General features: G+C 53.9%; 12 protein-coding genes across 12 annotated transcripts; 8 read left to right on the forward strand and 4 right to left on the reverse strand.

Moving 5' to 3' along the window:
* Positions 1-454: 454 nt before the first annotated feature.
* BU26DRAFT_230736 (NAD(P)-binding protein) lies at positions 455-1,844 on the forward strand. The gene has a single exon (XM_033820868.1). It carries the CDS (start codon positions 546-548, stop codon positions 1,410-1,412), a length of 867 nt encoding a protein of 288 aa, XP_033688849.1. The 5' UTR covers positions 455-545; the 3' UTR covers positions 1,413-1,844.
* On the reverse strand, positions 1,591-3,334 carry BU26DRAFT_230716 (uncharacterized protein). The gene is made up of 3 exons (XM_033820867.1): positions 3,216-3,334; positions 2,384-3,160; positions 1,591-2,328 (listed from the first exon to the last, which is right to left on the reverse strand). The coding sequence occupies exons 1-3, from the start codon at positions 3,232-3,234 to the stop codon at positions 1,769-1,771; spliced, it is 1,356 nt and encodes a 451-aa protein (XP_033688850.1). The 5' UTR covers positions 3,235-3,334; the 3' UTR covers positions 1,591-1,768.
* BU26DRAFT_230693 (uncharacterized protein) lies at positions 3,254-3,979 on the forward strand. Its single transcript, XM_033820864.1, has one exon. It carries the CDS (start codon positions 3,436-3,438, stop codon positions 3,883-3,885), a length of 450 nt encoding a protein of 149 aa, XP_033688851.1. The 5' UTR covers positions 3,254-3,435; the 3' UTR covers positions 3,886-3,979.
* A 532-nt stretch (positions 3,980-4,511) lies between these two features.
* On the reverse strand, positions 4,512-5,138 carry BU26DRAFT_501968 (uncharacterized protein; the record flags this gene model as incomplete). Its single annotated transcript, XM_033826604.1, has 2 exons — positions 4,512-4,778; positions 4,953-5,138. 2 exons carry the CDS (start codon positions 5,136-5,138, stop codon positions 4,512-4,514), a joined length of 453 nt encoding a protein of 150 aa, XP_033688852.1.
* A 715-nt stretch (positions 5,139-5,853) lies between these two features.
* Positions 5,854-6,426, forward strand: BU26DRAFT_230697 (uncharacterized protein). Its single transcript, XM_033820865.1, has 2 exons — positions 5,854-6,133; positions 6,187-6,426. The coding sequence occupies exons 1-2, from the start codon at positions 5,941-5,943 to the stop codon at positions 6,288-6,290; spliced, it is 297 nt and encodes a 98-aa protein (XP_033688853.1). The 5' UTR covers positions 5,854-5,940; the 3' UTR covers positions 6,291-6,426.
* Positions 6,427-6,852: 426 nt separating this feature from the next.
* BU26DRAFT_230706 (putative aldehyde dehydrogenase) lies at positions 6,853-8,830 on the reverse strand. Its single transcript, XM_033820866.1, has 7 exons — positions 8,691-8,830; positions 8,310-8,613; positions 8,196-8,260; positions 7,824-8,143; positions 7,265-7,773; positions 7,017-7,212; positions 6,853-6,966 (listed from the first exon to the last, which is right to left on the reverse strand). The coding sequence occupies exons 1-7, from the start codon at positions 8,718-8,720 to the stop codon at positions 6,954-6,956; spliced, it is 1,437 nt and encodes a 478-aa protein (XP_033688854.1). The 5' UTR covers positions 8,721-8,830; the 3' UTR covers positions 6,853-6,953.
* A 1,131-nt stretch (positions 8,831-9,961) lies between these two features.
* Positions 9,962-11,394, forward strand: BU26DRAFT_548217 (carbohydrate esterase family 16 protein). Its single transcript, XM_033831927.1, has 4 exons — positions 9,962-10,409; positions 10,457-10,923; positions 10,982-11,250; positions 11,302-11,394. The coding sequence occupies exons 1-4, from the start codon at positions 10,315-10,317 to the stop codon at positions 11,371-11,373; spliced, it is 903 nt and encodes a 300-aa protein (XP_033688855.1). The 5' UTR covers positions 9,962-10,314; the 3' UTR covers positions 11,374-11,394.
* Positions 11,395-11,548: 154 nt separating this feature from the next.
* Positions 11,549-14,555, forward strand: BU26DRAFT_230788 (uncharacterized protein). The gene is made up of 5 exons (XM_033820869.1): positions 11,549-12,348; positions 12,441-13,561; positions 13,617-13,702; positions 13,749-14,248; positions 14,297-14,555. The coding sequence occupies exons 1-5, from the start codon at positions 11,824-11,826 to the stop codon at positions 14,381-14,383; spliced, it is 2,319 nt and encodes a 772-aa protein (XP_033688856.1). The 5' UTR covers positions 11,549-11,823; the 3' UTR covers positions 14,384-14,555.
* Positions 14,556-15,888: 1,333 nt separating this feature from the next.
* BU26DRAFT_230808 (uncharacterized protein) lies at positions 15,889-18,098 on the reverse strand. Its single transcript, XM_033820871.1, has 3 exons — positions 16,522-18,098; positions 16,215-16,465; positions 15,889-16,160 (listed from the first exon to the last, which is right to left on the reverse strand). Exons 1-3 carry the CDS (start codon positions 17,982-17,984, stop codon positions 16,090-16,092), a joined length of 1,785 nt encoding a protein of 594 aa, XP_033688857.1. The 5' UTR covers positions 17,985-18,098; the 3' UTR covers positions 15,889-16,089.
* Positions 18,099-19,805: 1,707 nt separating this feature from the next.
* BU26DRAFT_230812 (uncharacterized protein) lies at positions 19,806-22,724 on the forward strand. The gene has a single exon (XM_033820872.1). The coding sequence runs from the start codon at positions 20,032-20,034 to the stop codon at positions 22,399-22,401; it is 2,370 nt and encodes a 789-aa protein (XP_033688858.1). The 5' UTR covers positions 19,806-20,031; the 3' UTR covers positions 22,402-22,724.
* A 323-nt stretch (positions 22,725-23,047) lies between these two features.
* BU26DRAFT_561123 (uncharacterized protein) lies at positions 23,048-24,871 on the forward strand (the record flags this gene model as incomplete). The annotated part of the gene is made up of 1 exon (XM_033832879.1): positions 23,048-24,871. One exon carries the CDS (start codon positions 23,048-23,050, stop codon positions 24,869-24,871), a length of 1,824 nt encoding a protein of 607 aa, XP_033688859.1.
* An 824-nt stretch (positions 24,872-25,695) lies between these two features.
* On the forward strand, positions 25,696-26,686 carry BU26DRAFT_601893 (DUF125-domain-containing protein; the record flags this gene model as incomplete). The annotated part of the gene is made up of 2 exons (XM_033835301.1): positions 25,696-25,939; positions 26,068-26,686. Exons 1-2 carry the CDS (start codon positions 25,704-25,706, stop codon positions 26,684-26,686), a joined length of 855 nt encoding a protein of 284 aa, XP_033688860.1. The 5' UTR covers positions 25,696-25,703.
* Between the last annotated feature and the right edge of the window lie 56 nt (positions 26,687-26,742).

Here is a 26,742-nt window from a genome sequence, read left to right on the forward strand (position 1 = left end):
CTCGTACACCACAGCCCTACACAAACTTCCCACTCCCTCGCGGAACTATCCGACCAGCTTACCAATTCCAATTCCCCTCACGCACGTGACACTCCCCCAACCTTCAAACCCAAATTCCTGCCCTGGACTACTATCTCCACCCTCACTACTTCCCAACGCCCTATAACCCAAACTACCTACTCGTCGTTTACTCCCGGACGCCTCGGATTTCGCCCGGAGGACCGACGTATCCGCACCTTCGTCCCCTCCATGCATTTGTCAGGCACGGCACGCCTCAAGCTGGAAGAAGGTCACTCGTGTAAGACAGGCAATGTACGGGGGAAAAGCGACTTGTTAACTCCAGGGCCCGCCGGAGGAGAGTAGACAGCGAGATATCCGGAGGGAGGAGTATAAGGCGTAGGGAGGGAGGCTGGACGAAGAAAATGTCTTAATAGCGCAGGTATTCTAGCTCTAGTTCTAGCAAAGCAAAGCACCTCAACGCAGCAACAACAAGCATCGGCATCTTTTATCAGACCGCAATATAACAGTGCATCTGTCTATCCACAATGACCATCCTCGTCACCGGCAGCACAGGCAAAACCTCCCTCCGCCTCGCGCAGCAACTCCGCGCCGCCTCCCTCCACTACCTAATCGCCACCCGGCGCTCCTCGCTGCCCGACAACCATCCCTCCACCAAACTCGACCTGACGGACCCATCCACCTACCCCAACCCCTTCGCCTCCGCCGCAGACATAACCGGCATCTACCTCGTCGCCCCGGACACCACCGAACCGGCACCCCACCTGAACGCCTTCATCGACCACGCCGTCTCTCACGGCGTGCTGCACTTCGTCCTACTAGCCGGGACGTCCGCGACAGAGAAAGGCGGGCCGTACGTCGGGACCGTGTGGTCCTATCTCGACGCGCTGGTGGCTGCGAAGGGGGTGTCGTACGCCGTGCTGCGCCCTACGTGGTTCATGGAGAACTTCTCCGAGATGCAGCACGTCGCCACGATCAAGTCAGAATCGGCTTTCTACTCCACCGCCGGCGACGGAAAAATGCCCTTCATCTCCGCCGACGACATCGCCGCTGCGGCCTCCGTCTTCCTGTCCGATCCCGCTAGGCTCGACAATAAAGACCACATACTGCTGGGCCCGCAGCTGCTCAGCCACGATGAGGTCGCTAGGATATTTTCCGGCGTGTTGGGTAGGGAGATCAGGCATGTGCGCAGGAGCCAGGAGGAGATGGTGGAGCAGTATACTAAGGTGGGCGTCAAACCGATGTTTGCGCATTTCTTGCCGTTTCTGGAGACGAAGGTGAAGGCGGGGGAGGAGGCGAAGTTTGTTGATGGCTTTGAGGATGTGGTTGGGAGGAAGGGGATTGATTTCAAGACGTGGGCGGAGAGGGAGGCGAAGAAGGGGTACTGGGCCTAATCGCGAGTCCCAGCCTCTGAATGGTAGGTGCAAGAGTCGTTGGTAGAAGAGTAGTGTGTCGATAGGATAGTTGCCCAGAGCATCGATGGTCCCTGGTTGATAATCCAAGCCGTTCGTTCGTGTTCAGTTCCGAGGATGAGCGGAGCGAGGCTCTTGTGGTAGGGTATTCTCCGGATTTAAGGGCTCGTCGTGCATGCTTATTGGCATTTTATGCGTCTGTAAAGGCCTCCAGGTTGGCCGTTACTCACGTCGTTCTATCCGGAGAATTCTACACCGTGAGGGCGGCGATGGGATGGAAGGCTGGATCTAATGTCGATGCTAAGCGTGATATTAATTCAAGCCCGTCTTGAGCCAAGCTACCGATGCCATATATTCATCACACTCCGTATCCCATGCCTCCTCCCTGGCCTCCCACCCGCTCTTTTCCGATCTAGCCTCTTACAACTAACATCCGCCTTGACCAGAATGAAATTCTGATCAAAAACGTGCCCATTCGCATTCCCGCACCTCTCCAGCGCTGGCGCAAGACTCAACTCCACCCGTCTCGCCTTCCCCTCCTCTTCCTCATCAATGTCCTCCATCTCGCTATCGTAGAATCCATAGCCCCAAAACTGGTCGGGTTTCCCCCCGGTGAACGTTACGAAGCGGTAGTCAGCGCGTTGACGCTTCATTTTTAGGTCCAGGGCCACGGCAGCGGATACGATGGTGTAGAGTTGCTCTTTTCCGAGGCGGAGAGAGGAGGTGGACCAAGGGCGTAATTTGCGCCGTAGGCGGCTGCAGAAGCGGGAGATCCGCTTTAGGACGGGGGCGGCGTCGAAGGTGGGGCACCATTTGCCGTCGACTTGCGGGACTAGGAGGTTCACGGTCATGGCGCGCCAGTGGTGGTATTCCTCGGCTTGCTCTTCGTTTCTAACGGCTGGTCTATTTTAATATAAAGGAAAAGGAAGCAGGGGGGGTGAAAGGAGACGTACCTTTTCGTAGTGTATCGTTCAACGGGCGCAATTTCCTGTCGCCCAGTTTCCCAGCCCAGACATAACCACAGCCCTTGTTCAGAGTGCTAAAAATTCGCTGCTGCAACTTCGACCATATGTACGCTTGAATCAAAAGCGGCCGGTCCCGGTTGTGCTTCAGATACACGTTGTAATTGTCCGTTAACGAGCCGAATAGTTCCTTCGCTCTGTGGACGTGCGGTCGCTTGCTCCGTGAAGACGGCGGCCCGCTAAAATACTCTTCAGTCCAAAGGCGGATCTCGTAACGCAACGCTTGTAGCTCCTCAATCAGCGTTTTCTCATCCGACTTGTATACGACTGACGCCCGGGCCGGAATCCCATGTGGTCCCATTGACTTCCTCTGCAGCTCTTTTCGCAGCGCATCCCGCTCCCTCGTTACCTGGTAGAAGCGCTGGACCAGATCCTCCTGACTGCTTCCCGGCCGTATATCCGGCCGCGAGGGTGATTTCGGCGGTATGAGGGGTGATCCATTGACCGACAAACGGTTCGGACTGGGCGAATTCGATCCAGACGAGGTGGACTCCGCCGTAGATAGGCTTGCCGTTACTGTCACGGTCGGCGGCACATAATGCATCTTCCTCCGGTTCTTGGGTATTAACACCTCCTCATCTGACCATTCTGCGTCGGCATCTATGAAGGGATTCTCCATTGGACTCGGAGATGGGTCGGAGGGCGGGTCGAGGACTTCGGCGGAGGGGCAGGACAGCCGGAGGGCGTTGAGGGTCGAGTTTCGCACGGCTGGCTCAATCAGTCGCTATCTTCAGACCGTGTGTACGTTCGGACGCAAGCGCACCAGGATCGTGTTCCGTCATGACCAGGCCAACATGCTGCGCCGGAATATATGCAATCGTCAAGCGGTGAGCTGTCGGGCTTCCTCGTGCTGTGAGGTCAGCTCAGCTCTTAGGCATTCAGTGCAGGGCCGCACAGCCCCTCGGAGAGCTGGTGGAGTCCCTTAAGGGGGAGAGAAATAGCTTTTGGAGGGAAGGGCCCCTCATTATGAGGCTGCGAGCGACATGGCAGACGGCGCGCTCGTCCTCTGCAGGCCGTGGCAGGCCAGGGCAGCCTTAGGCCGTGGTTGGAGAAGCCATGGCGGTTGCGCGGGCCACTCAGAGGAAGCGGGCGGGCTGTGGGAACCACTGACGTGTGACGGGCGTGGTTTGCTGCAGCCAGGAGCGATCGGACTTGAGGTTTATCCGGTCTTGATTGGGCTAGATAGGGCCTGTGCGATCCGAGTCTCATCAACGTGCGACATAGCCGCAAACAATTCATCCGATGCCCATTCCGAAACTATCTATCGAAACAATGTTTGTTGTGAAGCTTCGACGAGGCGCTGCCGTGAGAAACGGGCAGTCTGCAGCTGCATGGGGAACCATGGTTCGAGAACGCCTCCGGCTGAAGACCCCTGTCGTCACCCCATAAAGTCCTTGATCTTGCTCACTTTGAGCTCATCCATGGCTCAGTGATGCGTGCGACATTCGTCACCGGACTGACCACGACTGTCAATCGGGCTGGCGGATGACCCCTCAAGGAGCATGTTGGCGGCGGCGTGGAGTGCGGAGAGGGCTAGGTGTACTGTATGGTTCGAGGAGATGAATCTCAAAGGAAGAGGTGTGTTGGAGGTACGCTGAGATCCACGCTCTCCCCGTCTTCATGGGGCCATTATTACCGCAGTCCCGCTTCTCGCCTTATCGCACCATGTACCGGCTCATGGCACCTCCGCCTCCCGACGCCGCCAAGCCCGCCTTAACGGAGACTAGCTGTGAATGTTCCCTCCGGATATTTCACATGCGACGGATCTGGAATTGCTATGTCTCTTCGCCTGTGCACTGTACAAGAGTATGCCATATTGCTTCGTTGGGTGTACCCGCCACACCGGAACACCCGTTGTATGTTCCGTTGGAGAGATTGACGACGTAGGAGCGGACAGAGTTATATCCGGACGCATCATCTGTTAGCCAGCCATAACCTCCCGAACGCTGGACCTGTACTCGCGAGATCGATTATAGAGTATCCCTTCCGGCTACATATCTTCGCTTGAACACCCTCTTCTGGAAACAGAGCTTGTGCTCTTCGGATTGCTTTGGACGATTTACTGGTCCGGGTCCCGAGCATCAACGGGAACGTATCGGTCAAGCCAGCATGAGCTAGAAGCTCTTGCGGCGTTGAGCTCTAACAGCCCAAGACGACGGAGATCGAGGATGGAAGAGTATGTCGCCGGCTTCTGATGAGCAGAGACGGGCGCGGTTGAAGAATTGACGAGATATGGTTCGAGGACGGACACGGCGGCAATGAGAGATGGAGGAATGGGAATGCCGGATGCCAGTGTCGAAATAGCTTTGGCTCCAGACCAGAAGATCTTGAAAGCTGAAGCAATCGCCTCCTTCCATAGTCCATACAGACAGGACTTCGCTAGGACGCTAAAGCCACCTTGACGCACCTGGGAGCTGGCCGTCTTCTCTTAGCGCAGCGTCGCTCTCAGTGGTCTCTATGTGACTCGTGCCTGGACGATCCCTCTCTCCAGTCACGGTACTTTGGGGAGCCTGTACGAAATAGCTCCCGGGGCTCGTGCCAAAGGTGGCTCGTCCCTGACCCATGGTCTGCAGAAACGCCCTCCGCCTCCTGGACGCCTTGTTCCACCTGTATCCGCTGGATCCAGCGCATCCAGCGCATCCAGCCTTCGGCAACGTTTGTTTGTCAGGGACACTGGATCGGACATGGCGTTCCATCAGTGAACGTGGGTTTAAGCAAGAAGGTCAGAATATAGCTTTTAGACGAGATAGATGAAGGTGACGAGATCTGTTGTGGACTCGTTGGCAAGGAAAGAGCGCCCCCAGCATTATTCACTAGTGTATCCGATTTCGGTTAGCGCTTCTACTCACCCATGGATCCCCGCCATGGATGATTCAAGCGTCCACAAGCCATCTTTCCACAACTCGCCCTCTCCACCCACCGACCACAACATTCTCCACGCTGCAACTCCTCCCGTTCTCTGAGCCGCGCCGGCTGGAACCGTGTTGTTTCTCGCGGAGTGGGCTCTGTTCTAGTGTCTGGACTACCACCGCCCGCTCCGTGAGGGGTGAACGCCACCTTGCTCAATACCGGCCGCTTTACCATTGACTCTGCATCTACGGCAGGATTACTTTGCTCGACTGAGGCGGGATTGCGGAGCGCAGGTCTCTGGGGGATGTCCGGGGCAACAGTGGCCACGCTCGCTGCGCTCGTAAAGGACTACGCTGGACTTGTTGTCGTGCGTTTCTTCCTCAGAATTGTCGAGGCGCCTTTCTATGCCCGTGCGCTCTACAGCCTCAGTCCCTTCTATACGAGGAAGGAAACTGCTACGTGAGTGTCGATTCTCTATGCTGGAAATACTTTTGCTGTCAGTTTCGCTGGCTTGATTGCTTCAAACTTTCGGTACACTCGACTGCAAACATGGCATACACGGATGGCAGTGGCTATCCATTTTGGAGGGTGTCATCACTTTCTGAGTGGCAATCGTAGCCATTTTCTTGCTCCCACACATGTCACTTACCACACGCTGGCTCACCGAAGAGCAGCGCCAACTAGCGCATGGCCGGATCCAGCGAGATACGGTAGGCCTGGAGGCGAGCAAGAGCGCGCAAGCAGGCTTCCTGGAAGCTTTTAAAGACCTGCTGTTGTATTTGATGGCTTCTATGCAGAACACGCATCCGAGCGCGACAAAGTTTCAATCAGGCACCTGTCCCAGGATCCCGCGGGTTTGGCAATGACTTCTGACAGATAAGTAGTTCTTCCCTACAGTTGTCGGGTCCCTCGGCTTCAGCACTATTATCACTCTCGTCCTCATAGCTCACCCATCGCTTGTGACCGGCATCGTTGGAATCTCAATTAGCATCTCGTCCGGCAAGTTCAACGAACGAACTTGGCACTACTCTCAACTCGCTATCACCTCCCTCCCTTCTACACCTCGGCCGAATATAAGACCCATCTGACCCCCAAACAGGTGTCACGCGGTGAGCTCAGTAATCCTAGGCTAGGGTTCCGCCACCCTTGGCTAAGCGCCTGAGAAGAAAGCCTCCTCGCTCTCAATCATCAACGTAGTTTCCGTAGCTTCTTTCTTCTACACGCCCTGCCTTTATCCTCAGAGCGATGGGCCAAAGTGTATTATTGCGATGAGCAGTAACGCGTGCTTTGCGTTCTTGACGATTGCGAGTGCGTGAGTTTTGAAGGCTTGGATAGTGTGGACCAAAAAGAGATTAAGAAGGGATGGTGCGGGTGAAGATGTGTTTTATGCTTATTAGGGCAAGGGTAGGGGGATGGAGGATGAGGTGGGGGTAGAATTGATGAATTCATACGCCTTCGAAGCTAACCCGTAGGAAATCACCCTTCATTTCGGATAGGAGCTATTCTGGTGTGCACTCACACATTTCCGTCAAAATAAATCTGGACGTCCTTTTTCTCGGTTTTTTCCTCAGTCTGGCTGCTGTTCCTTCCTTCCTTCCTCTATTGCCTACTCTCTCAGTTACGCGTTTACGTCTCTCATCCGGAAGCCGGCTTACACGCCCATGCTATTGATTTTTAGTACCTGTCGTAAGAGTCTCTTGGTTGGAAAACCTACTTGATGCAGATGGTCTTCGCCTCGACATAATGCATCAGACCTTGACGACCGCCCTCCCTACCAAGACCGGACTGCTTGTAGCCACCAAACGGCGCCTCCATACCGAAGGCCTGCGAGGTGTTGATATTAACCATGCCGGCATCCAGCTTCTTGGCAATGCGAAGGGCGCGACTCGTGGATGCCGTGAAGATGCAAGCTAAAGAATATAGTCAGCATACTACCTGTACCGTATTCTCAGTAATACTCACATGACAGTCCGTAGCTGGTATCGTTGGCCAGCTCGATAGCTTCCTCCTCCGTCTTGAACGTCCGAATCGTGATAACAGGTCCAAAGATCTCCTCGCGATAGATCCGCGCATCGTCCTTCGGATTCAGGAAAATAGTCGGCTCAACGTAAAACCCGTTCTTGCCATGGCGCGTTCCACCGGTAATGAGCTCCGCCTCCTTCTTGCCAATATCGAGGAACGACATGACGCGCTCGAACTGCTTGCCGTCGGCCAACGGCCCGAGGAACGTCTTCGGGTCCATGGGCGAGCCTGTCGCGTGCGAAAACTGCTCGAAGCGGGCCTTCAGCTGCTCGATGAATTTCGGCGCGATGTCCTCGTGCACAAAGGTCCGGGATGCGGCGATGCAGGCCTGGCCGGTGTTGAAGAGGAAGTTCTGGCTGTGGTGTGTGAGGGCGTTTTCGATGTCTGCATCGGCGAAGATTAGACTGGGTGACTTTCCGCCGAGCTCGAGGACGACGCGCTTTAGATTGCTGGATGGGAGTGAGTACCATCGTCGTAAGGGTCATGTATCCGAACTCACCTCTTGGCAGCAAGTTCTTGGACCTTCTTTCCGGCGAAGACGGATCCGGTGAAGGAAACCTTGTTGATGTCCATGTGGCTGGCCAGCATTGCGCCGGTCTTTCCATCACCGCTAACGATGTTGATGACGCCTGGAGGGAAGCCAGCCTCCTTGACCAACTCTCCGAACTGGATAATCCCGATGGGGGATTTCTCAGAGCCCTTGTAGATGGTGGTGCAGCCGACGGCAACAGCAGCGGCAACCTTGAAGCCAAAGAAGATGGGCGATCCGTTCCAGGCACCGATTCCAGCGCACACGCCGATGGGGTCATACTGGACGATCTGCAAGCAGGTTAGCGCGTTTGTGTGGACCTGTTTCGAAAGCAGCACATACTTTGTACACACCATCATGCGCCGGGAACTGCTCGCCAGCAATCTTATCAGTCCATCCAGCATAGTCTTGTCTTATTAGCTCTCCAGCTGTCCCCAAAGGCGATGAGAGTCTCACATCGGAAGCAGCTACTCAGCATGCCATACAGCGACTCCGTGACACCCACTGGCTGGCCCATGCACTTAGCCTCCCATGGCGCCAGCTCCTTCACGTGCTCATCCACCAAATCGGCAAACTTGAGCATCACCTTCGTTCTCTGCGTGGGGCTCCAAGTCGACCACTCGCCCTTGAAAGCTGCGCGGGCAGCGGCGACGGCGGCATCAACATCTGCTTGGCCCGCGACCTGGATGTTGTCTGCTACGAGCGATTCATCGTGCGGGGAGTAGATGGTGAGCGTCTCGCCGGATTTGGCGTCGACATACTACTCTCCCAGTTAGTGATAGCTTCGACGACATTCCTTACCCCGTTAGGAGGCAAGGTGCGAGATGGAGAGAGTACCTCGTTGTTGATAAAGAGCTGGGTATGCATTTTGCGGACTTCCTTTTTCCTCGATTGCTGGATTTGTATTGACCCTGCAGATGAGAAGCCAGATGAGGAGAGTGGGCATTGAGAGATTAAGCTTGCTTTTATACCCTCACTTACGCCGTTGCGGCATGGTCGCCTGAAGCCGCGCTCTGCTATGCACCGCCCAATGATGTCTCAACATTTCTGCGGCAACGACTTCTGAGAGTACCGTGCTCCATGCCAAATGTTGCTGCTGTCAGCAACCCCGCATACAGGAGACATGAAGCTGCATTGCTGGGATGTAGCTTTCCTCTTACCCGCCCTTGCATTGTTTCGTCCGGCCGATGCGAGTACCGTCGTCCAGCTAACCCAATCGCCGTCCCCCAATACAGCTGCGCCGCAAACCAGCGCGTCCCATAAAATCAAAGAAGCGCGAAATTAATCGTTAGTGGGTGGTTAGCGGATTGTCCCGCCAGACTTAAGGCGACCCCATGTGGTATGTGCTGGCGTAAGCGCACTGCTGATTGTCCTGGTGCTCTACTTCGCTCCACCCAGGAATTCGTCCTAACTCCGCAACACCGTGATTTGGAAACCCCTTCCAAATGGTGGAGTTCCACAAAAGGGATCTGATAACGGCCGAAACTGTATCCTTGGCCAGTTGGTGTTGGCTACGGAGACTTATAGCCGAGTGTTTAGGGGCCTAAACTCCGAAGCTAGCATTCTCGGACGAATGAAGAATTCTGGCATCGGTGAGGGTTTGAGGATGAAAGAATGAAAGAATGAAGGGAGGCCACATCGGCTACTCCTCGTTCGTAAAGCAATCTCCTCGAAAGCTAGCGAGCCTTAAATCAATGTTGGTTTCCTGCGCTGCCCGTTTCCAGCTAGCTGTCAGGGTTCTTACAGTACTCGGCCGACACCCCCGCTTCCACGTGAATCTGACATAAGGACTAAGTCTGCGAAAAGCGTCATGCATGGGCACCCGCAGCTTCCGCGTTCGAGGGTATTCTGCGATTGTAGGATTCCACTGATGGCTTGAGAACTCACGAGATCGACTAGGAGATCAGAGCGGAAGTACGCGGGACTGTGGCCCGTGGCTGACCTGCCACGTGGAAATTTGTCTTTCAAGCATCAACTCGAAGTGGTTCGCTCGGAGGTTTCGGAATACCGTGCTCACGGACCGAGCATGTGTTGCATCGAATATGGTCATTCGACTCTGGTCATCGCCAATGAAGAAGTGCATCGCCTAGAGTCCGCGCGATAATCTGCAAACATCTCCTTAGCTAACATGGGGATGGAAATATTCATCCCCTTCTATGTCTTTTGTTCTCGGAATGGAGTTCCAGAAATAATGCAGGATCCTGGTAAATGCATCAAGCGAGACCAATGGCGCAGGAGTAGAGCGGGATGGATTAAGCTTATATTGAGCCTCTTTCCGGATTGGGCTGCCTTCATAAGGAGCGAGATCTTCCGTGTAGCTCGATTCTTCCGTCTTGAAAATGAAAAACACTGTCGAAATGTCGAAGTTCTACGTTAATGAGGTGAGGACCTCCCCAGGTTTAAAAAGAAGCGAAGGGAATCTTGCGTGCGAAAGGGAACCTAGACGGAATATGCAAGCAAGATGATGGGAATCTGTACTTCTTCCAAGGCTGCGCTTGCGGTCGCTCTAATCGGCTGGACGGGGGTCGCTCATGCGGTGAACTACCTAGTCTCATTGTAAGTCCCTATTCCTTGGTACGCGATCAAAATTAACAAATATTCAGCGGAGATTCCTACAGCCAAACCGGCTTCGACGTGACCTCCACTAAGCCCTCCGCCTCCAACCCACTCGGCAACCCCGCGTATCCAGGTTGGACCGCGTCTGGAGGAGCTAACTGGGTCGGCTATCTGGCGAAAGAGTACAACGCCAGTCTCCTGTACTCGTATAACTTCGCATACGGCGGCGCGACCGTGAATGCCTCGCTCGTCAAGCCGTACCAGTCGACGGTGAAGAGCTTCATCGACCAGGTGGGACAGTTTAGCAGTAGCATTGCGAGCCATCCGTCGTACGCTCCTTGGACGGCAGAAAACTCGCTCTTCGCGATCTGGTTGGGTGTGAATGATGTCGGGAACTCGTACTATCAGGAGGATGTCCAGACGCTGTTGCCAAAGATCATGGATAGTTATTTCGGACAGGTGCAGATCCTGTACAATGCCGGCGCGAGGAATTTTGCTCTTCTCAACGTGCCTCGTAAGCGCTCCTGTTGACGTACTCAGGCAGTGGAAGAGGAAGACTGATGCAGGTACAGCGATCAACAAGTCGCCCATGATGCTTAATCAGCAGAAACAAGCGCAGGACCTCGAAGCCGGCGTCATCAAGACGTACAACGGCATGCTCGCGTCGCGACTGAGCAATTTTACAGCTGCGAATAAAGGAATACGAGGCGTGGTCGTGGATACGCAGGCGCCCTTCAATGCCGCGCTGAGTAATCCGACCAAATATGGCAGCAAGGACGCGACGTGCTATAACTCGGATGGGAAGACGTGTCTATGGTTTAATGATTACCATCCCGGACTGGTAGGTTTTCCGTTTTATGATCATTCGACTGTGTAGGCTGACTTGCGATAGGCGATCAATAGACTGGTCGCGGAGGCGGTGGTGCAGACGTGGAATGGAACGTTCTTCAAGATGGCTGCATAATTGCAAGATATCGAAAAAAGAAGAGTGACAGAATGACAAAATGACGTTCGAAGCTAGGAAAGCTGGAGGATTTTATGCTTACTCATGCATGTGGTGCTTTGTCATTGCATGCCGAGGTTAGCCAGTGCCTTAAGACGACAAAGTTGCCCTGTATCTTAAGCCGACCTGCTTGTGATGAATCACACCCTCCATTCCCCCTAGCATACTTGTAGACGGTACGTTTGACGAGAGTTATTCCGTCGGCGCCGTTGTGTGGAAAGCGAACCACCGTGCCATCGTCCGCAAAGTCCTCCGACCCTCCTTGGCTAACCCAAAACGGGGAAGGCGCCGCACGTGGCGATACCGATAAGACACCGCCTCCACTTTCCGCAAGCCGCGCACAACCTCGGCGGTCGACTACAACCTCGAATCGTCTCGTATCCGACTCTGCTCGCGGCCGGGGTGGAAAGAATGGTCGACTCCAAACCGACCTCATCGTCGCAGTCCCCGAGTTCAGCGGGGAAGCCAACCGGCGGACGCCAACGCATCATATCCTCATGCCTCACATGTCGAAGGAGAAAAGTGCGCTGCGATCACGCCCATCCCATCTGCGGTGCCTGCGCGCGCGGAAGCCATGTGTGCACTTATGCGACGGACCCAGGGCTTGGAGCGAGCGGCGTGGGCAGAGTCTCGAAACCCATGCTCGCCGGGAACGGGAAGATGCCGCGGAACAGCGACGTCCAGTCGCGGTTAGATCGTCTTGAATTACTGCTAGAGAAGGCGGTCTCGGGTCACGCAGTGCAACCGCCGCTTTCTGGGCGTCGGGAGGAGGAGCCTAGGAGGGAGGAACCAGACAGCCAGCTCACGCCGAGTACGAATAGTCAAACAAGCCAGAGTGCGGGCATGTCTTGCGATAACCACGATGGGACGCTGTTGTTGGATGGAGGGCAGTCGCAATTTGTGTCCTCGTTGCATTATGCGCTGCTAGCTGAAGAGGTATGTGCAGTTCCATGCTAGTCAAAGGTGGAACTCCAAAGACGATCGGATACCCAACTTCATGAACAAGGTCGTGCTAATTCAGACGATAGCTCCAAGACATAAAAGCGCTTCTAGGGGACAAAACGGACGAAGGGGGAGACAAGGACGTGGCCACCAAAAACAACCTAATACATTTCCTTTCGTTAGGCCGGGCGAAGATTGGAGTGACCCTAGAATCGCTCCTCCCAGAATCCCAGGAACACCGCGATGCACTACTCGAAGTCTATTTCTCTCACGTGGATCCGATGGTAAGGATTACGCACAAGCCGACGTTATTACGCAAGCTTCCGTTCTATTGCAAGGAGACTCAACCACTAGCTTTCGCTGTCTTCTACTCCGCAATCAATTCGCTGCCGCCTACGGTTGTTGAGAACAAATTCGGTCAGAGCAAGGACGACCTCCTAGCCCGCTTTGAGCTAGGAGTTGAAATTGGGCTTGCACGAGAGAATTATCTAACGACATCAAGCCTTGAGATATTTCAAGGATTTATCTTATGGCTGACTTGTATAACGAGAGAGGAGGATATGGGTAAAGCGTGGGCACTACTCGGCATCGCCATTCGGATCGCACTCAATCAAGGCCTCCATCGCGACCCGTCCCTATTCCCCTCCGGGTCCTGGGATGCCGTGACCATCGAGTTGCGGCGGCGGGCCTGGCATCAGGTCTGCCATCTCGAATTTCGAGCCGCCGAATGCAGAGGACAAGAGCCGAGCATATCCGAAGACGATTACACGACCATGATGCCGCGCAATATCGAAGATGAAGAACTTATCCAAGGTGGGAGTCCCGGGCCCAACCCTTACGACGAGCAAAGGTTTACCAGCATGACCTTCCAGCTCGTCCGGTTTGTTGGGATGCGTGCACTAAGAGGCATAGTAAAGAGCACGTATCGCTTGGAGAGGCGTATGCTGGAGTCGGGTTTGCATGGAACTACCGGCCCCGATCCAGCACAGGAGCTCCAGGGCATCTTTGAGCAAATCAAGAAATTGGTCAACGAAATGCATGAAGAGAACCATCGGAAGTATTTACGCTTCTGTAACCCGCAAATACCCACGCAGAGGCTCTGTCTCGGTCTGGCATCACTGTTGGAGTGGAGGTGCTATCTTCTGTTCTGGCTTCGGATGCCGCGGGCGTACCGGGACGTTGTGTTTTCCAGCGACATTCGCAAATCGTAAGTAGACTTTGACTCAATTCGTGCACATCTCGTAGCTGACACACCGGCACAGTATATTCGAGAAGTCGCTAAACTGCATCGAGACCCTCAATGGAGCAACTGTGGACATTGACGCGGCCCGATTCCAGTGGCACATAGGTTGGTAACTCGATTCGTCATAGCTCTGTTAGCTAACCCATGCTAGGTGGTCATGCTGCCTTCCAGGCCATCATGCACGTCCTCTCGGAACTCCGGAACCCTCTCTTCGAAGCCCCGGACCGTGAACGCGCCTTACGAGCACTACAGTTATCAAGGCTGCTGAAAGAACATAACCACACCAAAGCCTGGCAAGCGGTCAAGAGCATGATTGACAAGGTCGTCGGAGAACGCATCATCGACAGTGGCGACCCATCAGAGAGTTCAAGCAGTTACACAAGCCCGCCGCCCCAGATGCCCACCAGTGTTCCTATGACAGATGCCAACAACGTGGATCTGCCCACAACCTACATGAACCAGATACCCTCGTACGCGATAGCGACGTCTTCAGAGCCATTGGTCGAGCAGCCGGTGCATCCGCAGCCGCACGTGGTTCCGGCATTGCAACCTTTGCAGGCCGATCAGACGCAGTTCAATTGGGATGATCTGAACTTCACAAATATTGTCGGTGACGGGCAGAATAACAATGAAATGCCGGAGTTCGATTTCGTAAGTTGTCTTCGCGTAGTGTTCGAAATGTAGCTAATGAAAGATCAGGGTTTCTGGGGCGATCCGGTGAACTTTGGGAGCGAGCCCGTCACGTTCCCGTTGGATGGAGGCTACTCCGCGCCGTGGGCTAGCTGAGAAAGTTCTTCCAGCACCAGCCTCGCGAGTACTTGTTCATTTCATGTTCTAGCGCCTGCCCGATCTTCCATCGATTATGCGTCTTCGAGCACGCAGAAGCAGAGGCCATCTATCGAGTCGATCTTGCGACGACGGCGATGCCGCTTGCTACCTCCGTGCGGCGGTCTGTCGCAGCCCCAAAGGCATTGTGGAATCTATCAAAAACTGAGAAGAAGATACTACCGATCGAGCCAACAAGCGCCGAGGGTGGCCCAAACTCCGTTGCTCGAGAATTCGCGATGGCAGGGCAGATAATAACGTCTCCGCAGCGAAGGAATTGGTCGCAGAAGAACCAATATTATTGTTAGGGCTGGGAATGGGAACTAAGGTTCAGAGCCACTGGAAGTCGAGGGCGGTGTGTTTTGCTGTTACTGCGACAAAAGCGACAAAACCTGGTATCCCAGCATGCGACTAGACAAATGCTATCCCTTGCACCAAACCAGTGGAGTCGGTGCTGAAGCTGGCCAGTTAGGAAGACTTGAAAGTACCGTAGTGGCATAACCACATCACACTGTGCATATTGAATCATGACTACATTTCAATTTCAATGCTAACGAATAATAGCATGCGAATGGCCACTTCCTTCCTTCCTTCCACCCACTCGCAAAGAATGCAGTAATTACCGGAACCATCTGCTTTTCCTAGCTCCCTACAACCATCATTAGCCATTATCGCTGTCAATGCAACCATTGTTTGGACTCACCGGCTCCTGATACAGTTGCCCGGGATGCATTCCAGGGGCTATCTTCCGCAGCACCAGCATCGATAAGCATGTCCCCGTTCTGGTACCTGCAGAAGGCGCAGATCCAATCGCTGTTGACTGGGCCGTGCATATCCGTGGAGTTGGTTTGCTGGTGGAGCGTTTCGGGGTTGTGTGAGACATCTTGAAAACTTGGATTCGGAGTGGCGAAGGGGAGGTGCGAATGTTGCTCGAATGTGACGTGGTTTCCGATAATGTTGCTAAGGCTGGCGATGAAGAAAATGCTCTGACCAAGATATTTTCAGATACCAGATGCTAAAGAATTAGTCCACGTTTCTCCTACGCCCTCTGGGCTGTTGTTTGCCAAGTCACACACAACTCTCAGCTTTCACCTGAGACGGCTAGGAATGCACATTCGGAATGATAGAAGCAAGGAATTGTCGCAGCTGCATAGGGTAACATTCCTTTACCTCGGTCTTAGTACTTACTATTTACACTTAAGGTTATTCTTCCTCTCTTATGGGTCTCTAATAGAGCATGGTATTAACCCGGAATCTAACAAGTAAATTCCTCTGCAATGTCTATCACATATATAACTCACCTTTCTCTGGACCTCCCACAACATCCCTTTCCGCTCCGAACCCCAGATGCCCAATTTGTGGAAAGTTGCTTTGTGTATCTCTCCGTTGCAGCACTCCCCATTTCAGCACTCCCCATTTCAGCACTTCTAGCTCCATACCCACGCCGCTAAAACCAGGGTCGGATGATCGAAGAATTACATCCAAATCTGCCGCCTTATGGCATGCTGCAGATATAACAGCCGAGCTGTTCCCATACAGCGGCATGTTGCCAAGCATTTTCCGCCTCGCGACGATAATGGGTGCCATCGAAGCCAGCACGAAGACAATCAAGGTGATGAGCATTGCTATGCTTGATGTACCCATGCATTCCTTTTTCTCGGACGAGTCTATGTCGGCGTCGTACCCCTTAAGATAGATGGGGTATATCGAGCTAGAGAGAAGCCAATGCAGCATGGCACTAACGACCAGCAGTGGTAAGCCCACGCGTAAGACAGTTGTAGAGGATACGAACCGCGCTGCTTCCCCGCTGGATCCGTGACTCGGAGTGCGTGAAAATGGGAACCGAAGCACGCCCATTCTTGCTCGGAGAACAGGCGCATGAAAATATCGTTGTAGACGACGTACCAGATTGAGAGCGCGAGCTGGGGCGTGCTGGAAAGGAGGGGAATTATGACTGCACGGTGGCCCCAGTCCACATAGTGGTCGGGTGTGATAAGAGTATCGACGCCGTTGCGGACATCGCTTCCGAACCTTGAGGTTGTACTGTTGGGACAGTCAGCATGATGGAAATAGCGCATAAGGGTGCGGAAGAAACGTACATGGGAACCTGCTGCGCGGCGAGAACGAGCACGGCGATCCATATCCCGCAAAGCGCGACGGTAAAAATGTACGAAGCGCACCACATGCGCATAGTCACGGCCTCCCTTAACCTTCTAGGAGCGTTGTGGAATGCCCGGGGATCTGCGTTCTCTTGAGAAGGTTTTGTAAAGTCCGTTTTGCTCCATAGGCATTTCCCGGACGTGCATGCGTCCGGCTTCCGGAGGAAAGATTGTATGGCATCGCCCAGGAGGACAAGCGAGCTGTTCGATCTGTCGTGCAGCGTTAGGATCGCTAACGCCAGGGCGAACTTGATAGCGCAGGCAATCGTGACCGCCATAAAAAAAATGTCGATGACGAGGATCTCGCATTGGAGCTCCACCGGCTCGGAGAGACAGTACCGCACTTTCAGCTCTAAGCCCGGATTAACGTTCGCATACTCGCGCTGCCAACCGGCCAGCCCAAATGTAAAGTGGCCTGTCGCGGGGTCGAAATCCGCTCCGGTGTAGTACTCGAATAGGCCTCTCGTCTCCTCCCACTCTCTGATGGACGGCAATCCCGTCCCAACGTAATCGCCTATTCGCTTCGAAATTCCATTATAGCTTCTCCAAAGTTCCTCTCTCAGGAGCATGCTAGTCGGTCCGCGGCCGCGATTAATCACTGGAATCAGGGAAGCGTCACTGCATATGTCGTCTTCTAACGTCCAATCCACAGTTTTCTCGTCGTCCCGGTTCGAAACAATGAGGACAACGTGGCGGTAATCGACGGCGGGGCGGTAAGGATCGGTATACCTTTCGTAGCACTTTGAGACTGCCACGTAATCCCAGCCGCTTGCGTTGCCGGCAATGCTTAGCAGGGTCTCCCGTATGCTCTCTTGAATATAGCCGTCGTCTTCCGCCTCTGGTGAGCCGCACATGAGTGGCGCATTTACAAAGGTTATGAAATTCCCGCCCTGGATGAAACTTTCCGAAGCAATGACGAGGTGTAGATTTGTAGATGCTTTTGTTTCCGTAACCACGCTGTTGAACACGACATGCAGCGACAGCGACGTAAATGCCAGCAGAAGCCAGCCAAGAGAGCGTAGAAACGGCAGTCGAAGCAAGTTCATCGGTGAGTGGACGCCAATCTCCAGCACCTTGTGGTTACGGTGTGCTTCATCGAGGTCGCTGCGAGTCGGCGAGCAGAGGATTTGCATGAAGAAGTTTCTTGATGCAAGCATCAGTGTAGAAACGGCGTTGATGAGCAGATGGAGGCCCATATTTAGAGCTGTCGTTCGATCACAAGTCCCAGCGTAGATAACCTTGTTGGAGTCGCCGTCGTATTTGTCCGCGTACGCGTCCCAGACCTTGTTTGCGGCGAAGTTTTTGGACCCTGCGAGAATGCCTACCATGGTGGCTGTGAGGAGAAACATGCAGATGAGGGTGACAATTCCGGAGCGCCGCCAGCCGTGGACTCTCAAATTCATGGTCCGATAAGCGATAAGAAAGGCTGATGGGGCTGAAAAGACCGCGCCAAAGATCCGTGCCGGTTTCCGCGGGACTTCTATCTCCTTACCTTATACTTAGCCTGGGGCTTGCCTTTTCTGCCTGGGTGGATTGTATATAGCATGATGCTGCCTGTCGTTCCACCGGCGCTGTATCTTCTAGCTAAGAGGCCAACGTGTTCTTATGTGGCTAACGCTAAAGAAAAATCTTTATACGGTGGCAAGCCACGCCAACCTCATGCCACCAACCTCATGCCACTTCAACCTCATAACTCGCGCTGACTTGTTCGCGTGTTGCTGAGATCGGTTCGTTTCTACTGTCATTACTTCTTGAGATACTCCAGTGGCGTGCGAGGCTGTAGTCGCTGTATTCGCTTTGTGATGCGCCCAAACATTGCTCACGGCTGAGGGGAGAGGTTGATGAAGACGCGAACGTCTAAGATAGCATACGAGGCGGTCCAGGAACGGTGTATCTCGCCAAAGAGAGCCGCCGGTCGGGCGAAGAAGCAGCATCAGCTAAGATTCCTTTGTTCTGTTCGCCAAGTGTCGTGTCTGCGGGTGGGCTGGGCAGCTGAAACGGCACACGGCCGGTGAGTAGCCATTGAGTGCTATGCTACCTCTTTGGATCATGGGCTCTGTATCACCTCTGCCAAGCCGACTCATTCATTACTGGACAGAATCGACTTGGCTCGCCGAACCGCAACTGCTGTAGCCTTCACCCACGCTGTCGACTGGGTCCACAAGTCGGTGCGACCGGAAAATATAATCGTGGTAGCAGGGGAACGGATTCCAAAGACCAAGCTAGCTTTCAGTCTTGGTGACGTATACGTCCTGGGATTCGAGCGATCCAGGACGGGCCAAGGTGATTCCAATTTTGTCGAGAGCGAGGACTGGGAAAGTAAGATATATCGGCATCTAGAACGACACACCGCAGCAGGAAACAAGAGATTTGCTCCGTATCACGAAATGTATTCGCTTGGGGTGGTTTTGATTGAGATCGCTGCGTGGACGTTGATGCGATGCGTGGAGAAGTCCGATGCACGCGGCCGCGGAATCCCCATATTCAAGGATCTGCAAGAGGATACTGGTGGTATAACTAAGGAAATACCATCCAGGGCAAAGAGGATGGATCGTTACCTCAGCACAACGTATTTAGGGTCATCAAGCGATGTTTGGAGGCTGACGTAAGGTTTGGGAAATCATCCCAGCTGTATTGTTTTAGAGTCATGCGACACCGGTGAACGTGTTTATCTCCTGAGGATCGTGAGTCTGACGCCGGATCCGCAGGAAAGTGGTCACCCCCATCTCCGCCCCAGCCCTGGTGGCGGTTCCTTTTTCCAAGCTACCTAGGTACGATATAGCCGTGTCCGGGTCGGATGAGCTTAAAGCCCTGTAGGAATTTCGCATCATGCTTTATCATTCGATCGCGGTCTTAGAGCTCCTTCGAAGTATAGCTTTCGGATGAATCTAAACGGGTGAGGGGTTCTGAAGATTCTGGACAAGAGATCGATATGGCGGTCGAAAAACATGAAGTATCTGTGCATGGAGGTTGGGAGCGGCGCTATCCCGCCTCTGGACGGGGCGCTACTGCCAATTCGGTCCGGCTAGCGAAGGCACTAAGACATGTATGCTTTCCTATGGTCTAAAAGTCTAAGTAACTCGGCTCATCGCATTTTTGATGATGTGCTGCGAAAACGAATCGTGGTGATACTGGTGGACGGCTGTAAAGTCACGTGCTGTTGGCCTATATCGTCCTAGCGCCGCCGTAAGTCTGCTCAGCGGAAATCTCCACAAATGTCATTTCTACAACCTCCTCCTATCCCCTTGCATCGTCCTGGCTCATAACTCTTAGTTCGACGCGAACAGTGTATTTTAACACTCGTTAGCCATCATGCGATCCGCCGCCTGTATCGATATGTCCTGTCACGATCATGCGAGGCTTGGCTGGAACGCCACGCGGTTCAGCCGCAGCCTGCCACCGTCTTCAGAGCGATGAACTCTGCGACGCACATCAGACAGAGCCATCGCCATGGAGATCAGCGGCCCGTCCTCAGGCTCGTCCGAGCTACCCCTCATTCCTCGGGACCCCTCCGGCTTGAGTCAGCAAGGCTCTATCAACTGGGATAACATCGTCCACCGTTCTCTCACGTTCACCGTCGGCGTGCTCAATCGCTGCGCGAATACCGGCGTGGACCCTTACAGTGTGGTAGTCGGTCAAGCCGTGGCCCAGAGCTTCCCCCTTGCACGTGGCGGCCGCGAAAATATCCACAATGCCATCGCGGCACTGCGGTACCAGAATGGCATTGCGAATACGCTCTGGTTCGGCTTCGGCGTGAGAGCGCTTGCCCGCACTCTCGTACTAACCAGCGAGGGGACAAGTCTCCTCGCCCTCTGCGCCTGCCTTGGGGAGTGTTTCCATGAAGACCTCGCTCCTGAGGTCATGTTCCACATCGTTAAGGCCTACGGAGCACCCGGCGAGCTGACTCCATCCACGGCGCAGTGGGCTGCGATTATCAAGGCTTGTTCGGGATCGCTTGCAACGAGCAAGTTTCCACTGTTGGCCGAGGGGCTCATGAGGCTTGATCCTGGTTCGGGAAGGACCACGATGCTGAATTCAAATTTTCAGCAGTGGCCTTTCGTTCGTGGATGCCCGCTACCGGAAGATCTAGCTACGGTTATCATTGCGGTGGGCAAAGTAGCATCCGGGCAGCTAGAGTCTATTCACGTCGCGGGATGTGCTGCGGTCGGTTGGATCGGCGCCATCGCGGAGTGGCTCTTTGACCTCAGAATCGCTATTTACACATCTCCCGACGAGCCGTCTCCAGCCTACTCAAACTGCTTGGAGGGTCAGGACGTTCAGGTCTACCTAACGTTCGACCGCGATCCCTCAACATCCATCCCACAACCCCGGCTTCACCTTGTGCGAAAATCATATTTTCTTCCTAACAGCTCATCCTTCATGGTGATGACGCACGAGTCGACTGAGGCACAGAAAGTGTTATTCAGTGGCAGGGTCCCATGGCAGTCCTGCTTGATCGATACCTTCGGGTCTGACTTCGAGCGACTGCGCAAGATGCCATTGAATTTTGGCGCCGCTCTGGGATGTGCCTCTAGGATCTTCAAAGCCATCATCAAGGCCGAAACTGGAATACCGGAGAAGTATCTGGAAGAGTGCCGCGGCTACTTCGACGCGTCTGGAGGTCAGGGATTCGTCCACAACGCACTTCGTTGGTTCCCAGAGCTCGGCCCTCTCAAGCCAGCTATGGAGAAGGCATCTAGGATGAACTTGGAGGCCGCTAAGGAGGGCTACGAGGAGAAGTTTGCTGCTATACAAAGGAGCTGCAACTGTGGGGTTTGCCGAGAGTGGGATAATTTCGAAGAAGGCGAGGGGTTCTGTCTTGTCCTGATCATGGAAACTATCATCGTTCTCTGCCAGATAACAGCCGGTCTCACGGTTGTGGAGCATTTGCATCCAGTGAGGAGCGGCTTGGAAACATTCTATAAGAGGCAGCTTCAAGTGCGGGAAAGGGACGGGGACGAAGATGACGAAGGCGACGGTGGCCTGCAGGACGGCCTTCAAACGATGGGACCAATTATCTACGTGCTCTGGACGAATGGATTCGTGGATCTCACCCTGGAGCAGTACCCGGAGGCGTATGAGGGCAGACTAGTAGCTGCTATCAAGCTCTTCACTGGTCGAGACACATCTACGCATCTCACTGCCAGCGCCGTGAGTGAGTCCGGAATCTGTGCTTACCTCGACATCCTACGAAATTTTGCCATCGATCCCGAATCCACAGGCCGCATTCACGTCATCCCGGGAATGATTGAACACGACCACAAGCCTTTTCCGCAAGTGCAAGATAACGAAATAGAGCTGATGCGGCGCACCGGATCTATCAAAGAACTTTGCGCGACAACTGCAGAGCTCAATGAAGTTGTCCTGGAGATCACCGAAACTGCCCACTCGCTGTCTGTGAACTTCATGTTCCGCGGGTGTGACGACGAGAGGAAAGACGGCTCGAAACCCTTCCTCCGTATCGGCCCGGGTGACATTGTGAGCAGGGCCCATAAGGCACGTGGCCTTGTACGCTGCAACGCCCCAGCTCGAGCCTGCAAGAGGAAGAATATGGGCGCGATTTCCTGTGATAACGCCGAATACCCTATCCTTAAGTTGACGGTTGACGGTGAAGTCATCGAGGTGTGCGACGCGGCAAGGAGCGGAGACTATCTTCGAGCCGTCGCTCTCAGCATTGCCACGGGAAAGAACCCTACCTATTTCTGCATCCTGTCTGACGGGGAGTGTATTGACTGTTGCCTAGGGAAGGCCGTTAACCAGAGCATTAGACCAGCCTTGGTAATTGCAAACGTGGGTAGGAGTTGGCAAGGGTCCACGTGACTACAACATACAGCACGGGAGACGCGCTTCATTGGGTATCTTTATACAAGGTTAAAGTCACCTGGTATGCCTCAGATCGATACATACAACTAGTGCACTGATAATATACAAGGTAAACATTAATCACCCCGCTCGTCCACAGGTTCCACAGCCACAAGACGCGTGGCTTTCTGTGACGAGAGAAAACGAGCTCTGCACCGAGAAGTAGGGAGGGCAGAAAGCCCTATGTATCTACATGTTGGAGGGGGAGGGGCAAACACCCCAGATGTACGTGAAACATGGGTAAAACAAGTGGCTTTTGGTCGCCAACACTTTCGATTTAGGCACGAGCCCTGCGGCACGCCTTGATCATTGGGGCCTAAAATCTGACGTCAAGGTCATAATGTGAATCCTTTGAAAACCATGGAATTAGGAGCCAGCGCCCGCACCACTAAAAGGCTAGCTCTGCACAAAAGTCGCGGCGCCCGCTTTTATCGCTACGAAAGGGCAGGAACTCATAAACTTCGGTCATCCGCTCTAGCACACCCTGGCGGACGCCGGCCCCAGGACCGATATCCGCCCGTGTACGCGCCAACGACTAGGTCAGTTTCCAGAGGGGTTCACGAATACAAAACAATGAAGGGTTTCGAACACGTCCTAGAGCTAGATGACTTGTGGAGCGAGAGCGACCCAGGCGGCTTGCGTTGCTGCGTCTGCTGAACTATTCGGCGACGAGGCCCTTATCAGAACGTTTCGCCTCCAACCGCAGGCCTCCAGCGCTGAAACGGATGGGTTTTCGAAGAAGATCTCGAACCTAAGCCAACATATTGTTACTTTCGACAGGCACAAGCAATGCCAGACTCAGTTCAATTACATAGCAATATCCCATGTGTGGGATCCCACCATCTCAGACGCACACGTACAAGGACCGACTACTCCTTTCAAGACAAAAGCGCGAAACCACATTTTCGAGGCGCTTGAGCGTTTGATCACCGGCATTGGAGGCATTATCGACGAAGACACCGAGATTTGGTACGACTATATCAGCGTACCGCAGTGGGAAAACGACTTGAAAGTCCGCATTCTCGGGGCCATTCCGGATATTTTCTACGATGCCGACTTTACTCTCGTCGATCTGGACGACGTTACAGACGATGCCATCAGCTTACTTCGTCATGGCAAAACGACGGAAGATCGCATCGCAGGCGTCACCGGCGTATGCAATGCGAAGTGGTTCAAGCGAGTCTGGACTGTGATGGAGTATGTCCGAAGCCGCAACGTCAAGGGAATGAACCAGGAAGGTCGCATCTTCGACGAGGTCGTGCTCCTCGGCGAAGTACTTGGGGTGTGGGAGGAAGAGCGTAGGAAAGTGGGCAGTGTCCAGGAGCTCGAAGCTCTCGCGCAAATGGGCAAGAACATCGTACCCTGGAACCTCGGCCGCCTCACCGAAGGCCGCGCGCTGAAGAGGCTCGATTTTGGAAATGCATTCAATCTGCTCTCTAGGAGGGGTTGCAGATCCAGCCGGGATTTCTTCCACGCTCTGCTCGGTATCGTAAAGGCGGACTTGAAGGAGCCCCTAAAAGACGACCCTGTGCAAGCAATGCTCCAAATTGCTACTAGCTGTATGGAAGCTGGGGACTATAGTCCTTTGCTCATGGTTCCCCGCTCCGAGATCGAGTACACGTCCAACGCTCCGGATTTGTTCCACAAGTGCGGCTACACGGACGTGCTCGCATTCGGCCTTGGAATTCAGACGGGGTTTCCTACTTTCCACTCGGAATCTAGCTTTGGAACGGACAAGTCGCATTTGAAATTGGAGCAGATTGGGCTCGTTACCTATGCCTCGACGTACACACTCGGCCACGCTCCAATATACAGCTTCCTTCAAATTGCTAGGACTGTACTGAGCCACACCGGGCCCGATCTCGAACAATTCGTCACCACTATCGGAGCGCGGCTATACAACTTCCATGATGACGACGTCGCCGATGTATTGTCCGACAAGGAAAAGACCGGCAGGCTTCAAGGCATATTGACACAGTGGTACAACAAGACGCAATGCTGTCTATTCGAGCAGATGCGCCTTGATACCGTTCAAGCCGTTGCAGACCTCCTAGGCGTAACGGCCATACTTCCCAAAACCCACGACGTTGTCAGTCCTCTGGGTTTCATCTACGAGCACGGGGGCACCCTGCACAATGGCAATCCGGGCAGTATCATCGCAGCGAGATGTCCGGGGTGCCATGAGACCTTTTTCTATCGTGCCGGACTGTACGGATCGCCAGCAAATGTACGCGGCTCGGTGGCTTATCGAATCGCTGGTCTAAGGCATGACGGCGCTCGCGAGGATGGTCTTGGTATTCTAGTGAAGGATGGCGTTATTACTGGCCGTTTGATATGGGCTTCGAGGGCGTGCGAGTGTCGGCATCCTGAGATGGTTGATGTTTCGTTGCGTAATTTGCCCATGCGAATGCCGAGAGATGACCCGTGAATGATCATGGTTCCGGAGCCGTCTCAGCGTCCTATAGCGAAGATCTATGCGCATGAGGTTGCGTTGGGAATAGAGACACGCAGCGGCATCGGGTCGGTCGCGCCAAGACACATTCCCAAACCTTCCACTTCATCCTTGGATGCGCCACTCGAACGACATCACAAAGCGTTCGTTAATTCACTTAGAATGATGTGTTGCTACCACACCGACCCTATCGCACGATCGGCGGCTGCCAAGCGGATTGACGATTTCCTTTGCCGCGAGTTCTACCCCCACGCGGAGTCTCTACGGTTCTCTGCCGTCTTAGACGTTAAACGTATGCTAATAAGGACTGTCGGTGGTTTCTTTTCTGTCGAAGCTGGGTGGTGCTTTGAAATGGCTTCATCTTTATTGGTTGGAATGGATCTGATAATGGTGAATGAGAGATCTGATATGCTTCACACCACTGTTGAATCAAACGGTGGTCACGGTATATAAGACCATGGCATCACTCGACAGTCTCTGAGTTCAGAGCTGCTTTAGTGTTCCGTTTCGACCAGTGTCAGGGATTCTGCGCTCCGAGTTTTGGAAAGGTACACACACTGCGGCTACACTCGATAAACCCGTTTTAGTACGTTAACTGTATCACTGCAACTTCACTGAGACCCCTGGACTTATAAGCTAAGTAGTGTTGCTAGGAAGAACGGTGGGTAGCTTGATACTACACCTTACACTCACGACGCCTGAGGCGCAATACCCCGGCCTGTGGCACTTCAACTATTACCGGTGAACCCACACTATTCGAAATCCTCAGCTTCTATCTACCTGCCAACGAGTCAGTCCATCGCCCAGCATGGAAAAAGCGTCCGATTCTCTCGGTTCGGCTCCCACTCCGATTCGAAGCACGCAATCCGCGACCACCGCTTCCATGGAACCAAAGACAAATGGCTCTAGAAGGAGTGACGCCACATTCGATTCACGTCCACACACGGAGGAGCACACCCACAATGCGGCGTATGTGAGAGACGCTATAATTGGATTTGCGGATGGCTTGACAGTGCCTTTCGCACTGACGGCTGGACTAAGCAGGTATGTTTCCAATGGTCTCTCATATTCACCCCTCATTTAGCCTCATCCTCTCTGCCTCTCTGAATGGTCCACCAAGTTGTTGTCCGCCCAGCAAACCCTATCTTTCCAGACTAACGAGGACCCTCTAGCATCGGATCCTCCCGCCTTGTCATCATAGGTGGACTAGCCGAGCTCTTCGCAGGCTCCATCTCCATGGGCCTAGGCGCATACCTAGCCGCCCTCACCGACGCAAACCACTACCTCGCGGAGGAAATGCGCGAGCGGCGCGAAGTTCAGGACTGCCCCGCGACCGAGGAAGAAGAAATCTACGAGATCTTCGACGAATTCGGCATGGAGAGGCACGCGGTGCGGCCGCTGGTGGAGGGCTTGAAAGCAGACAAGGACGCATGGGTGCACTTCATGATGAAGTTCGAGCTGGGGCTTGAGCGCCCGCGCACCTCGCGCTCGTACCTCAGCGCCCTGGTCATGGGATTGAGCTACTTCGTTGGCGGACTCGTGCCGATGGTTCCGTATTTCGCTATTAAGAACGTTACGCATGCGCTGTTTGTTTCGATTGGTATCACGGTGGTTATGCTGTTGGCTTTTGGCGCTGTTAAGGCTATCATGACGGGTATAGATCGCAAGGGGGCGATGTGGAGTGCTCTGCAGACTCTGGCTGTTGGCGTTGTTGCGGCGGGGGCGAGCTATGGCATTGTGAGGGGCATTGAGAGTTTGCATCCTGTTGGTGTCGAGAGTGGTAGTAGTTAGGCGCTCACTGAAGAAGGTGCGTGCGATTATGGATGACACCGGTTTTTCTGGCGGGG

Source organism: Trematosphaeria pertusa (genome assembly GCF_010094035.1).
Source record: "Trematosphaeria pertusa strain CBS 122368 unplaced genomic scaffold BU26scaffold_3, whole genome shotgun sequence".
Lineage (NCBI taxonomy): Eukaryota > Fungi > Ascomycota > Dothideomycetes > Pleosporales > Trematosphaeriaceae > Trematosphaeria > Trematosphaeria pertusa.

Excerpts from the sequence above, each read along its gene's own strand:
- BU26DRAFT_230812 (XM_033820872.1), top strand. The coding sequence starts at position 20,032 with ATGGAGATCAGCGGCCCGTCCTCAGGCTCGTCCGAGCTACCCCTCATT.
- BU26DRAFT_230706 (XM_033820866.1), bottom strand. The coding sequence starts at position 8,720 with ATGCATACCCAGCTCTTTATCAACAACGAG. Across the intron at positions 8,614-8,690 it reads AGCTCTTTATCAACAACGAG|TATGTCGACGCCAAATCCGG; the intron begins GTACTCTCTCCA and ends CTGGGAGAGTAG. Across the intron at positions 7,774-7,823 it reads CAAGAACTTGCTGCCAAGAG|CAATCTAAAGCGCGTCGTCC; the intron begins GTGAGTTCGGAT and ends ACTCCCATCCAG.
- BU26DRAFT_230697 (XM_033820865.1), top strand. The coding sequence starts at position 5,941 with ATGTCACTTACCACACGCTGGCTCACCGAAGAGCAGCGCCAACTAGCG. Across the intron at positions 6,134-6,186 it reads CGCGACAAAGTTTCAATCAG|TTCTTCCCTACAGTTGTCGG; the intron begins GCACCTGTCCCA and ends ACAGATAAGTAG.
- BU26DRAFT_548217 (XM_033831927.1), top strand. The coding sequence starts at position 10,315 with ATGATGGGAATCTGTACTTCTTCCAAGGCTGCGCTTGCGGTCGCTCTA. Across the intron at positions 10,410-10,456 it reads GTGAACTACCTAGTCTCATT|CGGAGATTCCTACAGCCAAA; the intron begins GTAAGTCCCTAT and ends ACAAATATTCAG. Across the intron at positions 11,251-11,301 it reads ATGATTACCATCCCGGACTG|GCGATCAATAGACTGGTCGC; the intron begins GTAGGTTTTCCG and ends GACTTGCGATAG.
- BU26DRAFT_230808 (XM_033820871.1), bottom strand. The coding sequence starts at position 17,984 with ATGAATTTGAGAGTCCACGGCTGGCGGCGCTCCGGAATTGTCACCCTC. Across the intron at positions 16,466-16,521 it reads GCCGCGCAGCAGGTTCCCAT|TACAACCTCAAGGTTCGGAA; the intron begins GTACGTTTCTTC and ends CTGTCCCAACAG. Across the intron at positions 16,161-16,214 it reads TCCAGCGGGGAAGCAGCGCG|TGCCATGCTGCATTGGCTTC; the intron begins GTTCGTATCCTC and ends GCTGGTCGTTAG.
- BU26DRAFT_230693 (XM_033820864.1), top strand. The coding sequence starts at position 3,436 with ATGGCAGACGGCGCGCTCGTCCTCTGCAGGCCGTGGCAGGCCAGGGCA.
- BU26DRAFT_230716 (XM_033820867.1), bottom strand. Across the intron at positions 2,329-2,383 it reads GAACGATACACTACGAAAAG|CCGTTAGAAACGAAGAGCAA; the intron begins GTACGTCTCCTT and ends AAAATAGACCAG.
- BU26DRAFT_230736 (XM_033820868.1), top strand. The coding sequence starts at position 546 with ATGACCATCCTCGTCACCGGCAGCACAGGCAAAACCTCCCTCCGCCTC.
- BU26DRAFT_230788 (XM_033820869.1), top strand. The coding sequence starts at position 11,824 with ATGGTCGACTCCAAACCGACCTCATCGTCGCAGTCCCCGAGTTCAGCG. Across the intron at positions 12,349-12,440 it reads ATGCGCTGCTAGCTGAAGAG|CTCCAAGACATAAAAGCGCT; the intron begins GTATGTGCAGTT and ends TTCAGACGATAG. Across the intron at positions 14,249-14,296 it reads AAATGCCGGAGTTCGATTTC|GGTTTCTGGGGCGATCCGGT; the intron begins GTAAGTTGTCTT and ends ATGAAAGATCAG.